This window comes from Nasonia vitripennis, chromosome 1, assembly GCF_009193385.2.
Source record: "Nasonia vitripennis strain AsymCx chromosome 1, Nvit_psr_1.1, whole genome shotgun sequence".
NCBI lineage: Eukaryota > Metazoa > Arthropoda > Insecta > Hymenoptera > Pteromalidae > Nasonia > Nasonia vitripennis.
The window spans coordinates 25,591,026-25,605,420 of record NC_045757.1 but is presented as its reverse complement, the minus strand read 5'-3'; the positions used below and the strand labels follow the sequence as shown (position 1 = coordinate 25,605,420).

The 14,395-nt window shown below is 37.4% G+C and overlaps 1 protein-coding gene and 1 long non-coding RNA gene across 2 annotated transcripts; both read left to right on the top strand.

The window, feature by feature from the left end:
• The first annotated feature begins 3,564 nt into the window (after window positions 1-3,564).
• On the top strand, window positions 3,565-7,869 carry LOC103316020. The gene is made up of 3 exons (XR_004226355.2): window positions 3,565-3,747; window positions 3,861-3,938; window positions 4,344-7,869. It is a non-coding gene; the product is annotated as an uncharacterized LOC103316020 (long non-coding RNA).
• Window positions 7,870-9,775: 1,906 nt separating this feature from the next.
• Window positions 9,776-10,582, top strand: LOC116415793. The gene is made up of 2 exons (XM_031921022.1): window positions 9,776-9,887; window positions 9,969-10,582. Exons 1-2 carry the CDS (start codon window positions 9,854-9,856, stop codon window positions 10,580-10,582), a joined length of 648 nt encoding a protein of 215 aa, XP_031776882.1. The 5' UTR covers window positions 9,776-9,853.
• Window positions 10,583-14,395: the final 3,813 nt, after the last annotated feature.

The window sequence follows — 14,395 nt, the reverse complement described above, 5'->3', positions numbered from 1 at the left end:
TCTACCGCCTCATTTTTCTGCCTTCTGTATTAATTTGATCGACTGCAATCCCGCAGGACATACATATCGCAAAAGCTCCGGTGCGAGCAGCAGCTGCTGTCGCTCTTTGATCCGACATCCTTCTCCCGTACGGCTCTTCTTTTACGTCTCCCAAAGGTATAACAAGGTAGTACGTAGCCTCGCGCGTTCTCTCATTCAGTGGCCGGGGCTGCGTTTGTCTTTCTTTATTGCAGTCGGCGGAATAAGAATTAAGTGTGTGCCGTGTGTGTGGCGCCCGATAAAACGGCTGCTGAGGCAAGATCGACGAGAGCCAGGAAAATAGCGTCGACGCGGGAATCGCGAGCGTAATTCAGGATTAGAAGGAGCTGAGAGATGGATTCGCGCGCGCGCGGCGCCGAGTGGTCTACTGCGATAGATTTTGAATAATGCTGTAAAAGGCTTTTGACAAATGCGCTTCGCCGAGTTGAGAAATGAGGCTGGATTAGAAAGAGAATCTTCAATCGAATCTCGCGTGACGAATCAGGCGTCGTTTGTTCGACGAACCTTATATCGCGGAATGAGAATTAGATGGTGTAGTAGGGGTTCTGCACTTAAAGTGGCTGGTTTGCAATGAAATGGAGAGAAGGAAATCGATCCAAGAAGCGAGAAAGAGACGGCTGGATTATTAGCTACACTTACAGAATTAGAAAATAGGCAAGAAGAGGAATAAAACCGGATGAATTGTTGCTTCAATCTATCTAATGTTACTAATCCAATTTTCGCGTGAGTACTTTAATCACGATTTCCTCCTTCTACTTCTCACGGGTAAAAACAAACGCGATTTAAGCTATCGCTAATCGGTCGCAGAAATCCGGTGTTTCGAAATCGAAGGTGTAGCATTAAAATTAAAATCGAGCTCGAAATATTTCGCTTTTCCTCAAACTGTATATATTTCCGAGTATTAGCCGATCAACAACGCTAAGGCCCTTCTCCGTGTCGCAGCCCGCCTCACATAACATAAACATACACAAATCCATAAACGCCAAAATTTTCAACAGTCAAAAAGCCGAACGTTTCAATTCACTCTCTCCGCGCGGAGTACATTTTATACACGCAGCATCAGGTGCGCTCACGCGGCAGCGTTACGATTTAACGGCCCCGATGTTAACTCGTAAATTTCGATTAAGGGACACGATGTTGTCGCGTGCGCGCGGAAGGATAAAGACGCGCTGTTGGTAGCCGCGTGTGCGCGCAGCCAGAATCGTGAAATTTTAATCGATATTTAGTATCGCTTTATCCTCGTGAGCGTCTTAGCTGGAGCGAAGGGGGCATTAAGCGCGTTTAACGGCCGGTCCGATGAGCCGGCGACGCTTCTCTTATCCGAACGTTTGCCCGCGGCGGCGGCGGCTATAGGTATGGGGATGCTGCGCTGATACTCGACATTAAAGAAGACTTGCGCGCAGTAACGCCGAATTAAAGATATTACGCGTGTTTGCGGCGAGGACCAAGGTCTTAATTAAAGAGTCGACGATTGTCTCGGCGACTATGCTTAAGCGGTAGCGGGAGGTATAATATAGTAATTCGGTTGAGTGACGGTGAAGCGGTCCAAAGTTTAAGCCCATATAAAGGGTGTACTTAGCGGTGTATCCTTAAATGTGATGGATTAACGAATAACGATAGACGTTGTATTCGAGGAAATTAAGTTGCGCGCGAATTTCGAAGTATAAGCGCAGTGTTGAGGCGAGACACAATGACGGAGAAAAGCAGTGCGCCAAGCAGTATAGCAAGCTGTCTATCATCGCAGTTTCCGGCACGTACGAATCTCGTTACTTGCCGCGCGCATCGCCTACGCGAACGTTTTCATTCTGGCGGAAAAGTAGCTAATTATAAGTTATACAAGCTCGCGAACGTGAATTTCTGAGAATCAAGGAGCTGTGCGTTAGAAGAAAGAAAGAAAGGAGGAGGGAGGGGGGGCGAGTCTCGAGTCTATGTGTATGTATGGTGCAGAGGAGAAACTTCTCTGTTTTCCCGCAACGCAGAGATTTTTTCCTTCCTACTCTCGGCGCGAGCTTCAAAAGATTTCGCTTGGCCGGTCGGACTTTTGAAAAAAGCGCCGAGGTCCAAGCTCGCGCGCGCTTAATTAGCTAAAAAGAGTTGGCCCTCGGCGTTTTTGCTCTCTCTGTGTAAATCTTCGAAATTACTGTAATCTGATTTTCTTTTCGACAAAGCAAGAAAAGAACTCGGGTCGTTTAATGAGGAGCGACGCAGTTGAAATATAATGTACGACGGAGTTCTGTTTGAATACACGATGGATTTGCTGCAGATGTTGTACATGACAGTAATTTTTTGTTTGGAAAAAAAGGGACAGTGAGATTTTTTCCACGGAATACTTGCCACACACAAACTGTATATTATCTGTTTATTTATAGATATACATGCAGTTATAATAATGTAAAAACGGCAATTTCTCAAATATTAAATCAAAGTGCAAATCGTGCATAGTACAGCTGTTTCGCGAGCTTTAAACATTTCCAGAACCGCAGCGGGCTACAACTCTCGGACCTCGAGAGCATACGCAGCGCTTTGCTTATAGGGTATAGCGCGAGAAAAACATCCGAAGGCTAAAATACAGCAGATGACGTTGCTATACAAGGCGGATCAGGAGCAGAGTGTCGCGGGGATAGAGGCTCTTCGCCCGACAACCTCAGTGCGCGCCGGCACGCACGTGCAGTGGTTAAACTGACAGGTTACGACAGGGCAAGCCGTTAAAAACACGCTGACTGTTGCAGTATACTTTGTCGTAAGATATCACTCGATTTTGGACACACTACCGCACGAAGGATGTGGCAAACTGGCGATTGGATCCTTTGTTGAGCTTACTGAGCATGGAGAAAAATAAACCGTTGCGTTTACTGAAGTCATTCAGTAACGCCTATTCAGTAAACGCTACTGCACAGACTTCAGTAAAATCTACTTGACTGCATGCGACAGCGAAAAGGAGCGGTGCACCTAACCTAAAAAAGTATACTAGTATGGTGTAGCCTGAGATACGAGAGACTGGGAGAGAAAGAAAGAGATATAAAAATATGCAATATAGTGTGTCTCATCCGAGACGAGACACAAAGAGCTTCGGATCTGCGCCAATCACCCTTCCCTGTGCTCAAAACTTCTGCCCGAGTTGCCTTCGCGGCACAGTCGAGCATAGTCTTCTTATATTATTATATGACCTTATTGTGTTGGTTTTACAAATCAATTATGACTAAGACTATGTCGAGCATAGTAATAATATCTATCATGCAGTTATTTCATTTAAAAATGTTATTTAGTACTGGAGTTAGTAGCCGACTGTTCATTCAGTTATTACTACGCGAGCGACTTCAGTTAGATTTACTTAATAGCCGTTACTGAACAATTTAGGTTGCATTTACTTAAATTTTGAGTCAGCGGAACGTTTTATTTTTCTCCGTGAGGTTACAAGATCAGAGGGAATCTCTGGAGCATTTGCAGTTCGTTTTTGCAGATAATCGGTGAGAATACTCGCGGAGACAAACTGTCCGCGCACTATTACCGCTAGTGCAGTGGTAGCGTTTCGTCATTCTTCGTTTTAATTGTCTACTACTGTAGTGAGACGACATTTCAGTACATTACAGCTGTGTTTACAGCGACGTATAGGTTACGTTCGGCGCACGAGGTAGAATAATTTTTTAGGTTAGGCCTACATACTTTGATTGCAATTCGAATGCTGAGAAATCGGCTTCATAGTGCTATGTATGTATGTTATGTAGTGTTATGTGTAGTGTGTAATGTAGTGTTAGCAAAAACTTTTTATGAGAAGCAAACACTTGTAAACATTAGCAATAAAATGTGCTTCTGAATTGCAGGCACGTACGCTGATATTTTTGCGTTTCTACGCATCGTCAACCAAACAGACTGTGAATGCACCGTTACTTCGCAAAAGCGTGAGTACTTATACCAAATATAAGAATCTTTCATTAATTCATACTTCTGTTTTCAATTTTTAAAAAGTATGTAAATTATAAAAATTGTAGTTACCGCGAAAATAAAAGCGAATAATCAAAATTTATACAAATATAACAACAAATATATTTTTTTCTTTGATATTTTGGTTATTTGTTGTGAAGAGAGTGCGGGAAACATTTATTTATCGTTACATTAATTAATTGAAATTTGCTTTAAATTATTACTTCATGATAATTTATTTGTTTGAGTTTTGTATAAATAAGTAAAAAGCCGTGATAATAGAGTTGGAGATTAAAACGTTTATGGCTGTCGTTTTAAACGAGATACAAAATATGAATCGTAGTTTTAATACAAAATATCACTATTTTATAACTGTTTTATAGAAGAAAATACAGGACACTAATTGCTCTATCGACGATTGCGGGGTCACGACGTTCAGCGCCGAGAAGTTCAACTATAAGTGGACAATCAAGAATTTCATCATCAATGAAAATCAATCGTTTGAATCTCCAGAGTTCATTACTAGTAATGACAAATACAAATGGAGTATTTTGTTCACTGTAGAGCGTTTCCACCGAGGGGAAAGTCCAATTAACCTCGGTTTGAAACTCTTATCTGACTTAAATGTAAGAACTGAATTCAAAGTCAAAATCAAAAAGTCATTCGTAAGTAAGATTAATAACAAAATTGAACGTTTTTTCGAATCAAGCAAAATTTTGTGTTCAGCTCAAGAATGTATCATCAGAAAACCTGCACATTCAATATGACAAATAAAGCTAGCCTTAAAGCTAAATCAGAACAGATCTATCCAAATGGAAATCTAATAGTCTTGTGTAATTTGGTTCTGTACAAAGGTGACACGCATAATTTGTCTCAAGATATTAATAAAATTATTGATCAATCTCATATTGAAACAGGATTGTCCAACGATTTTCAATTTCTTTTTGAAAATAAGATGTTTTGCGATGTCCGTTTAGTAACGTCAGAAATGATGGAACTTTCCGCGCATAAGTCTATTTTGTCAGCACGTAGTCCTGTATTTCGTGCGATGTTTCAAACCGAAATGGTTCAAAAGAAAGAAGCAAAAGTAAAAATCGAAGATTGTAGCTTTGTTGTATTGCAGGAAATGTTAAGGTATATTTATACTGAAAAAATAAACGACGAAAATGTGCAAGAATAATTATTACAGATGGCCGACAAATGTCAGCTACCCGGTTAAAAAGTCTTGCTAAAAAATATAAAAGTTCAGAACGTTGCAAAAGTTCTGATTCTGTCTGATTCACACAAAGAATTTATATTAAAGAGTCACGATATTAGCTTTATTGTAGCAAACTCAAAAGAAGTTATTGAAATAGAAGATTTTCAAACAATCATGAGTTCCTATCCAAATTTAAGAACTGATTTATTCAGAGCTTTGTCCTAAAATTCAAAAGAAAAATTTCTGAGCCTAACGAATCCAGAAAAAAGTAATTTATTACTTTAAATGCGTATCTTATTTATAAAAACCTAATATTATACTATTTATATGTGCAAATCTAGAAAAAACCGGACACTTCAAAGGGTCTGAGTGAACAAATTTTAAATTTGGGAGCACACCTACCCGACCACTTTTTTTCGTTCTTTAAGTCATAAAAAACTCGAAAAATCTTGGGTTCCCAAGATTAAAAAATACCTATTTTTTGCCGGGCAGTTTAAATTCTCTTATGGAAATTTAACACGGGGAAAATGATCGAAAACAAGCCACGATTCAACTTTACCCACTCAGTGTATGTAGGTGCAATCCAAAAATGTGTATTGCTAGGATCGTAGTATTAGAAGAGAGCTTCAATTTAAGGGCTGGTGAGTTAAAAATGGTTGCCTGGGCAAAAAGTTGTCTAGGCTTGAAAATAGTAAGTAGTCACAATAAGTAAGATGTTTTACGAAAATCAGCGATCTTTCTCTTATTCTTAAAATTCTTATAACTTTTGATCCGAGCGGGAAAAAACTGGATTAGCATTTCAAGTTTACGATCAGCTATGTATATGCCTATCAATTATGGCCGGTTTTGGCCGTTTTCATCATCATATATATAGCTGATCGTAAAATGAAAATGTTAATCTAAATTTTCAAACTGAAAACGGAAGACAAGAGCTACAATTTGAGCCCCTGATGATCGAAATGGATAGCTTGGGTCAAAAGTTATAAGGATTATAAAAATAAGAAAAATCGCTGATTTTCGTAAAAAATCGAAAAATTGGTGATTTTTTGCCATCTTCAAGCCTAGCCAACTTTTGACCTAGGCAGCCAATTTTAACCCACCAGCCCTCAAATTAATTTTTTTTTTAATACTTTGATTCTATTAAAACACATTTTCGGTTTGCGCCTTCGGACAAAAAGTGGCATTTTCCTGGTTTTCGTTAATTTTCCCTGTGTTAAATCCCATAAGAGAATTTAAACTACCTGACAAAAAAAATAGGTATTTTTTAATCTTGGGAACCCAAGGTTTTTCGGATTTTTTATGACTTAAAGAACAAAAAAAAGTGGTCGGGTAGTGTGCTCCCAAATTTAAAATTTGTTTACTCAGACCCCCTGAAGTGTCCGGTTTTTTCTGGATTTGCACATATGTGCGTTCATAATATTTAAAAATTGCACTGTTGACTGTGTTTTACGCGTTGGTATTGTCATTAAAAAATTTTAATAAAAAGATAATCTTGCAAATGACGTATTAAAAATCAAAGCTTTAGAAGATATAACTACGAAGTTTGTTAAAGAAGAAACGATTTCAATTATGATTAAAACGAATTTTAAATAATGTATTTGTTATATTGTGTTCAAAATATTTTTTGCAGTAATCATATTTATCTCTGTATTTCTAAGCATCAGCTGATGTGCGGATAAGTTCGTTATATTTGATCAAGTAAACCCAATAAGAGAAATTTTTAGGTTAACTATATTTTATAGTAGTATAGACATTAGCGTTTTGATACAACATCGTGAATAATTAAAAAGTATAAAATTGTTCTTGTACTTAACATATCGTTCAATGAGAATATTGGGAGTTTAAACTTGGTTCGCGCGCTCGGTTCGCGCGCTTGAAGGTTAACAAAGATGGCGGCCAGAAAGTCTCCGAAATACACAGGGCTCTTATGGGGCTTCATTAAAAAATGTAGAATTATAAACTTTTACACGATAAAAAATCTTGTCAGTGTTCTTACACACTCCGTGTGAATAGAGTGAGGCTACACTGTCGTCAAGAACATGATAGAAGGCCAGAACGTTATAAATTCTGGCATGATTAACGTGTATGGTGCTCCGTAAAAGCTCAAAACAAAAATTCAAACAAGTTTTTAAAAATCCAAGCCTTATCTGGTCACAGGGATATTATTATTAAAATGAAAATGATGAAAATGACGTAGAAGTGGTAGTTAAAAAAATGGACTGTACGTACTCTTGTTCAGATACTCAAAATAAATTTTTTAAAGTCAATTTGTAGTAAATATCGTCCCTTTGCTAAGTACTTAGTAAAAACTCAATGACAGAGTTTCTGCATTTTTGAATTACAGCCCTTGAGGAACGAATGAGTGCATCAAACTCTTTTTTTAGTAAGTAAGTAAGTTTTCTGTATTCAATACAAAAATACGTTTCGCCCTAGATAATAGTCAACTCTAGAAGTTGATTCAATGAGTTCACGTACAATTTACAATAATTGTTATTCAAAAATTGACTGAAAATATTGAACTCCCATATACCACCAATGTAAACAGAGACTTTGTTGACGCTATGTTTCTTAATTCCCGAAGCTGCCGCTAGTATCGCATTGCAACTTTAAACTCCCAATACACTGTGCAAGGCAAGTTTAAGTTTATTTCTCATAAAATTTTGACCCATTTTTACAGACAACCAATTGAAATAAATAAATTTGAAAAACTACTTTTTGGTATCTACTCTGAAGCGCTTATTCATTGTTATAGCTACAAGTTAAAAAGCTAGCTTATATTTCAGTCCTTTCAGAATGAAGTGCACTCTGTAACAAATTTTCTAAATTTTATCTTTATAGATGAATATATTTTGCAAAGCTAATTAAAAACTAAAAAAATTCAAAGTTTTACTTTGATCCTTCACGCAGGTGAGCCACTAACCAACCGGTTTTACGAAAAGCTATCTGCAACAATACTAGAATATAGTAAAAAACTTTTATATTCTCAAGATGTATGTAAATAATATTAATTATACATGTGATCTCAAAGTCCTTCAGCGCGGTGAGAGTTAATAATTCTCTACAAAATTTTTAACACTGCAAAAATAAAAAAAGTCGCCTAAAAATTTGTGTATACATCTCGATTTGCAAGATAAACGTTTTTATATTGCACAGCCCACAGCACGGTTTTATTTAAGGCTGTACGTACTGCTTCATATCTACCTACGTTTGTATGTGTGTGTGTATGTGTAAGGGAGAGAGAAAGAGGGAGGTACATAGACACTCCTCCTCCAAGCTACCCTCATATCGGCCGGGTTGATGCAACGAAAACAACGCCATCAGTCCCAGTGCAGCCTCAAACGTGCCGCGTCCAACCATCTAAAGGCCCTGTATAGATAAATAAGCAAACTTAAACTAGTGTATCTTCTATATTTTTTCTTCTGTAATTTTTTACAGTACAATTGATCGTTATCAAGTTATTCAAGTTAGCGAGTGCTTTGCTACGTATCACCGGATTTTTTTGTGCCATTTTTCTTTTTTTTTTTTTTTTTTTGTATAATCTTGGGACCTTGACTCCAAAAGTGCATCGCAGAATATCCCTAGCTTAGAATTGACAATTGCCGTAAAAGAAATACATATCACCACTGATTCGCCTTGAAAAAAGTAAGCGTCACCTTAGAAGGATCAAAGGATGTCAATTGAAATGAAAGAAGGAGCCAGAATAAATACTGCCATGAGAGAGAAGTGTAAAGCTGTCCTCGATTGCCTTAATATTATTTTGAAGGACCGTAAAAAGAAAGGCGACAACCTCTACCCAACATCCCTCTTCTCTGCCATCACGTTTGAGCAGTTCGAAGTAGCTAAAAAACTAATCGCGTTCGGTGCCGATGTGCACGTGAAGAATGACATGGGACAAACTACATTGAAATACGCCATAACTACCAGCGCTCCCACGAGACCTTCCGAATTAAACAATCTGAGTGGTGCCTTCAATTGCATGATAAGATGCATACAAAATTTTTATTTTTACATTGAAAGCAAACTCGACTGCCAGCTGTCTTAAAACAGCCATCGACTATCAGGACGCGAAAGTTATACATCAAGTGATTGCCCAGCGAAACGACAAGGCTTACAACAGTGCAGCCAGGCTTAGTCTTGTATAGATGCTGCTGAATGCTGGAGCCGACGTCAACTTCAAGGCTGCGTCTACATAAGGTGCGGAGTCGGTTACGCGACCAGCGGAGGTTTTTATCTATACATTTCTGTAGCAGTATTTGAAAATATTTGTTATAATTCCAGATACTGATGTTGCTAAGAAGTGGAAATATATCAGAGATTGTTTTTGCACATGCAGTAGAAAGCTTGCCGACAATGTAAAGCTGTCGACAAAGCAACAAGACCTCTTTAGAGAATGCCAGTTACTTTTACCATACATTAAACATAAAAATACACGAAAAGTGTTTATTCCACCTGAGGGATACAATCACTTGTTACCACCAAATTCACAACTTACAAAAATCTTAGGTAATTATAAAATTACATTCACTCACTTGATTCATTGTTGATAATATATATGTATAGGTCTGTCTACATATGTATATCACTATATATGTTATTTGCATGTTTATAGAAAAACCTGGCGAGGAAGCTAATGCTCAAGCTAATGTGGATGATACTGTCGACATTGACAAGTATATTGAAAAAATGAGAAAGTAGATGAGAAAAGTATTGAATGGTGTCGACAATAATGGTAAATAATACTCTTAGTTTTTAATCACATAATAGTTTCAGCACATAATTAATAATAATCTTTTTGTTCTCACTTTCACAGAGGATACTAACAAGGTTGATAAACAAAATGACGAAGATGTGATATGTATCGATTCAGATGAGAGCAACGATGAGCAAGTTGAGGGCAATTGCAAGGATTCGAATGAAAATGAATGGCCAGTAGAAGCTCTTGATGAGTACATCGAAATTCTGTTGAATAAAGAGCCAATAACGCACCCAGCTAATCATCTGATTAAGAAGGAAGAGATTCCAGAAGCTCACATGCATGTAACAAAAAACAGGATGCAGGAAATACCGATGAAGAAGATTGAAGTCCAGCAGCATATCAATAAGAGATTACATGAACATCCGATTAAAAGAGACATTGACAAGGAAGACATATTGCCCTTGAAGAAAGTTAAGACAGAAAGTGGAGAAGAACAGAGAAAAAATTTTGATTTTCCAAAAAAACCTACATTTCAAAAGGATACTGCTGAAAGTTCTATTGAACAAATTATCAAAAGTATATCTGACAAGTTTCATGATCGGAAGAAAAATGATAGTTTGTGTGCAAAGGCAAGAGTTATTTGTACGCATTTGCTAACTGTGAAAGAACAATATAGAAATAAGTGTTTCTTTGAAATATCCATTCATTTAGATCAATATAAAAAATAAATTATTTTTATACTTAGCTTTCACAAACTGAGTTAGTAATCTTTTGCAATTATGCAGATACTGTTTTGTCAAATAAATATGTTTGTATTAATACTAATAAAATAGATTGTCTTCAATCCATCGTGTTTTATTCATTAATAAATACCTTATAATCTTTAAAATACAAAAGTTATTTATAATTACAACAATTAGATACCATTCAAACGATGATTATGATAAATATTATGACATTTTCTGCCAATAAGCTTTAGGTTTGTGTAATCGCTTTCTTAATTCATATGCATTGTTATGAGATTAATTTTATTATTATCTACAAGTTATATTCCAATTTTCTTCGCCATATCAAAGTAAATAATACTTACTAAAATAAGTTATTAACAAATATTTACAAACTATTTTCTACATTGGCTGTTTACAGTTTATCCCACTGCCATCGTACATTCACAACACGTGAAACAAAATAGGATTGTAAAATCCTTCTGATTCGTTTACCGTCAAGATTGTCATCAACAGCATTACTTCCGTCACTGGAATCATTTTCATCAGAGCTTTCGTCACTTTCAAGACTATTATCATCTGTCTGTTCATTATCATTCATAATATTAGGATCACTATTTTCACTACCTTCATACATATTATCATTATACGCATTATCATCATCATACATATTATCATTATCATGAGCAACGTTTACATCTTCATCATTATTATTGTTCCTCCGCTGCGATATAGTTGAACTGAATATAATTTGATTTCTTTAGCGCGTTTAATATTGATTTTGAATGATTTAGTAAGATAGAAGAAAATGATGTGGTTTTAAAGAAATAAATGTTTATGATTTCACACGACTCTAAATTGCTTTAATTCTGACAGTTGCTTCGCTGATTGCCTAGGGCCCAGGCATATTGGCGTGGCCTCTGTGCTGAGTTGGGTAATTTTTTGTTTTGTAAATTGTGGGCAGTAAGAAATTTTCGTGATAGTCAGCGTTAATTCTGTGAGCAATAGGCCCGCCGCGCAAGCACGCACAGGGATGAGCTGCATGAGAGTAACTAATATGTGATATTGTCACTAGGGATAACAAATCTGTGTACTGGTGACGTTTTTGATGTGCAAAAAAGCTCTTGAAGTGCGTGGAATTTAGCAGTGCGATTCCACGGCTGTAGCGCCTCTTGGGTTCAGGACGATTCGTGGTCGTCCTAAGACTGTTGTAGTACCTTGGTTAAGAGTCGCTCTGCGCTAAGGTAGTTCAAATGTCGAGGCCGAAGAGTCTGAGCAGGGGGAGCGTCATTGAGGTGCTCTGATTTGGTAACGCGTAGTAGTGTAGAATTTTATTAAATTATCAAAGTTTTATATCGCGATTGATAGAGATGAACTGACAAATAAGGAAAATGCTAGATGTTATTTGAATGCGAATGCGAAAAGCGTGGCCGTTTCGATTAGGCAGAAGGTGTTCGATGCACGATGCACATAATGTAATTTGGATCGCGAAAGTCCGAACTGATACTTAGTGGCGAGTATAGCAGGCCTGCGCATAAGTTAATTAGATTGTTAAAAGTAAGCGATTTCAAAGTATGAATTTTGGGACGTATGTGTGGGCGTATGCATGTATGTGTGTTCTTTATATTTTATTTTGTACGTGTGTTCAATGCCATTTTTCTTCTTCAAATTTACACGGTTTTCTTGGAGGCATAGGGCGAATGCCAGGGATTATGTACTTTTGAATCCGTGCTAGTGTTCAATTGTACTGTCAGCACATAGTTGGTTTTAATATGTAGTTATTTTGTACGAGGGGGAGAATTGTTCCGGACATAACCGAGGGCTGCTAGGGATAAGAGCAAGTGCGACGTATTTATTCTTTATCAATAATATATTCCACCTATTAGTAGTTTTAGCGAACGTTTCTCCGTCATTTGGCTCTCATATGCGCGAATCGACAAGGCGATTCGTGGCTTCAGACCAATACGGTGAGGAGTGATTTTATAATCATTTCTAGACTGCCATGACCCCCTCTAGGAGTTTTACTCCGCGGATTTTGAGGGTCACTTTCAGTGCGGAGAGGCTAAAGGGCCGATCTGTGACTGCCAGGCCAGAGAGTCGAGTGGCGGGAGGCGTTCGCGTGGGCACATGACTGCGTGTGTATAGCTATAGATATAGAGGAGCGCGCGCACTGCTTCGAGTCCCTTCGGCAGTCCTCGGGAAAGCGCATTTGTTTTAGCGGGCCCGAGTTTTCGGCGGCGTTTAATGAGTAGAACGTCAGTTCTCAGCGACAACTTGTGAGAGAAGGTCACACAAGGACCTGATCGTTAGGAGATTACAATAAAGTCATAATATCTGATCAACAATGATTTCACAGTTTATTTTTGAACCTTAATGTAGTCTTGTCCCATACAATTATCATCATACTGTTATTACCATCATCGTACAACGTAAAAGCGGATCTAGTAGAAATAGGACGGGTGGGTGTCGATCGGAGAGGTGCATCTTGGGTGGGGTTGACACAAGATAGGGCAGCGTGGAAGACTTGCATAGATGAGGCGATGAACTTTCGAGTTCCAAATGCCATGTAAAAAAAAAAAAAAAATTACCATCATCGTTGTCACTTAAGACTTCATCAGCAGTCAAATCTTCAGTAATAATTAAATTATGAAGACAGATTGCGCTCATTACAATAATTTCTGCTGTACTCAGATTGAAATCTATAGCACTGTCAAAAATTCTCCATCTCTTACAAAGTATACCGAAGGCACATTCTATTATCTTTCTTGCATGCGACAATCTAATATTAAAAATTCTCTGTTCCAGAGTCATCATAGGAGTACGAACATGAGGCTTCAATAAATAATTTCTCAATGGAAAGCCTCCATCGCCAATAAAATAAAATGGGCAACGGATATTAATGTTGGGTATCATTGCAGGTTCAGGAAGATCCAATTCATTAGATTCCAAAGCCCATCCAAAATCACTGCTTTGAAAAACTGATGAATCGTTCAAAGAACCTGTAAAATGTAAATAATTTTGTATATTTTGCATAAAAAATGTTGAATGGTATTAATTATTCTATAATAAGTACCAAAATCGCCCACATTAACCCATGTGAATCTGCCATAAGCATCGCATGCTGTCATGAGGACAACACTATTAAATTTTTTATAATTAAAAAACCAAGAGCCACTCTTAGCTGGAGCTTTGATTCTTATAGGCTTCCCATCGATACACCCGATACAATTTGGGAAAGAAAACCTGTTGAAAATACCATGAACAATGGACAGCCAGTCGTCTCCTTCAGGAAATGCCAGATATCTTTCATGAAGAACATCATATATTACTTGACAGACCTTCGAAATAAGTTTATACATTGTAGATCTGCCAATCCTGACAAACCTTGAGCTCTGTGTAACGTCTGCTCTACAAGCCAAAAAGCTGTTTGAATAAAATCAAAAATATATTATAACATAAATGAAAGATTTAGATATTTCAATAATATTATGTATTTACTAATTAATACATACTTTGCCACCCGTGGGCAGGTTAGAATCAATGTGTATGAGAAGGACAGAGCGACCGTTCTGCTGTTCTGCTAGCAGATAGCAAATATTTCAAAACACAGCTGATATAGTCCTGGGATGTGTTGTTCACTGAGTAAACACAGCTGATGTCTTAATACATTAAAAAAGCTGATATTTCTTAAAAGTGTTTTTAAATTAATCTAAGTAGTGTTTGTAGTGTTTTTGGGGTTATAGCTTATAGCTTATAACCCTAAAAAGAAACAAAAAGTGAAGTATTAGTGTAAAAACAGAGCAGTGAAGTTATTTA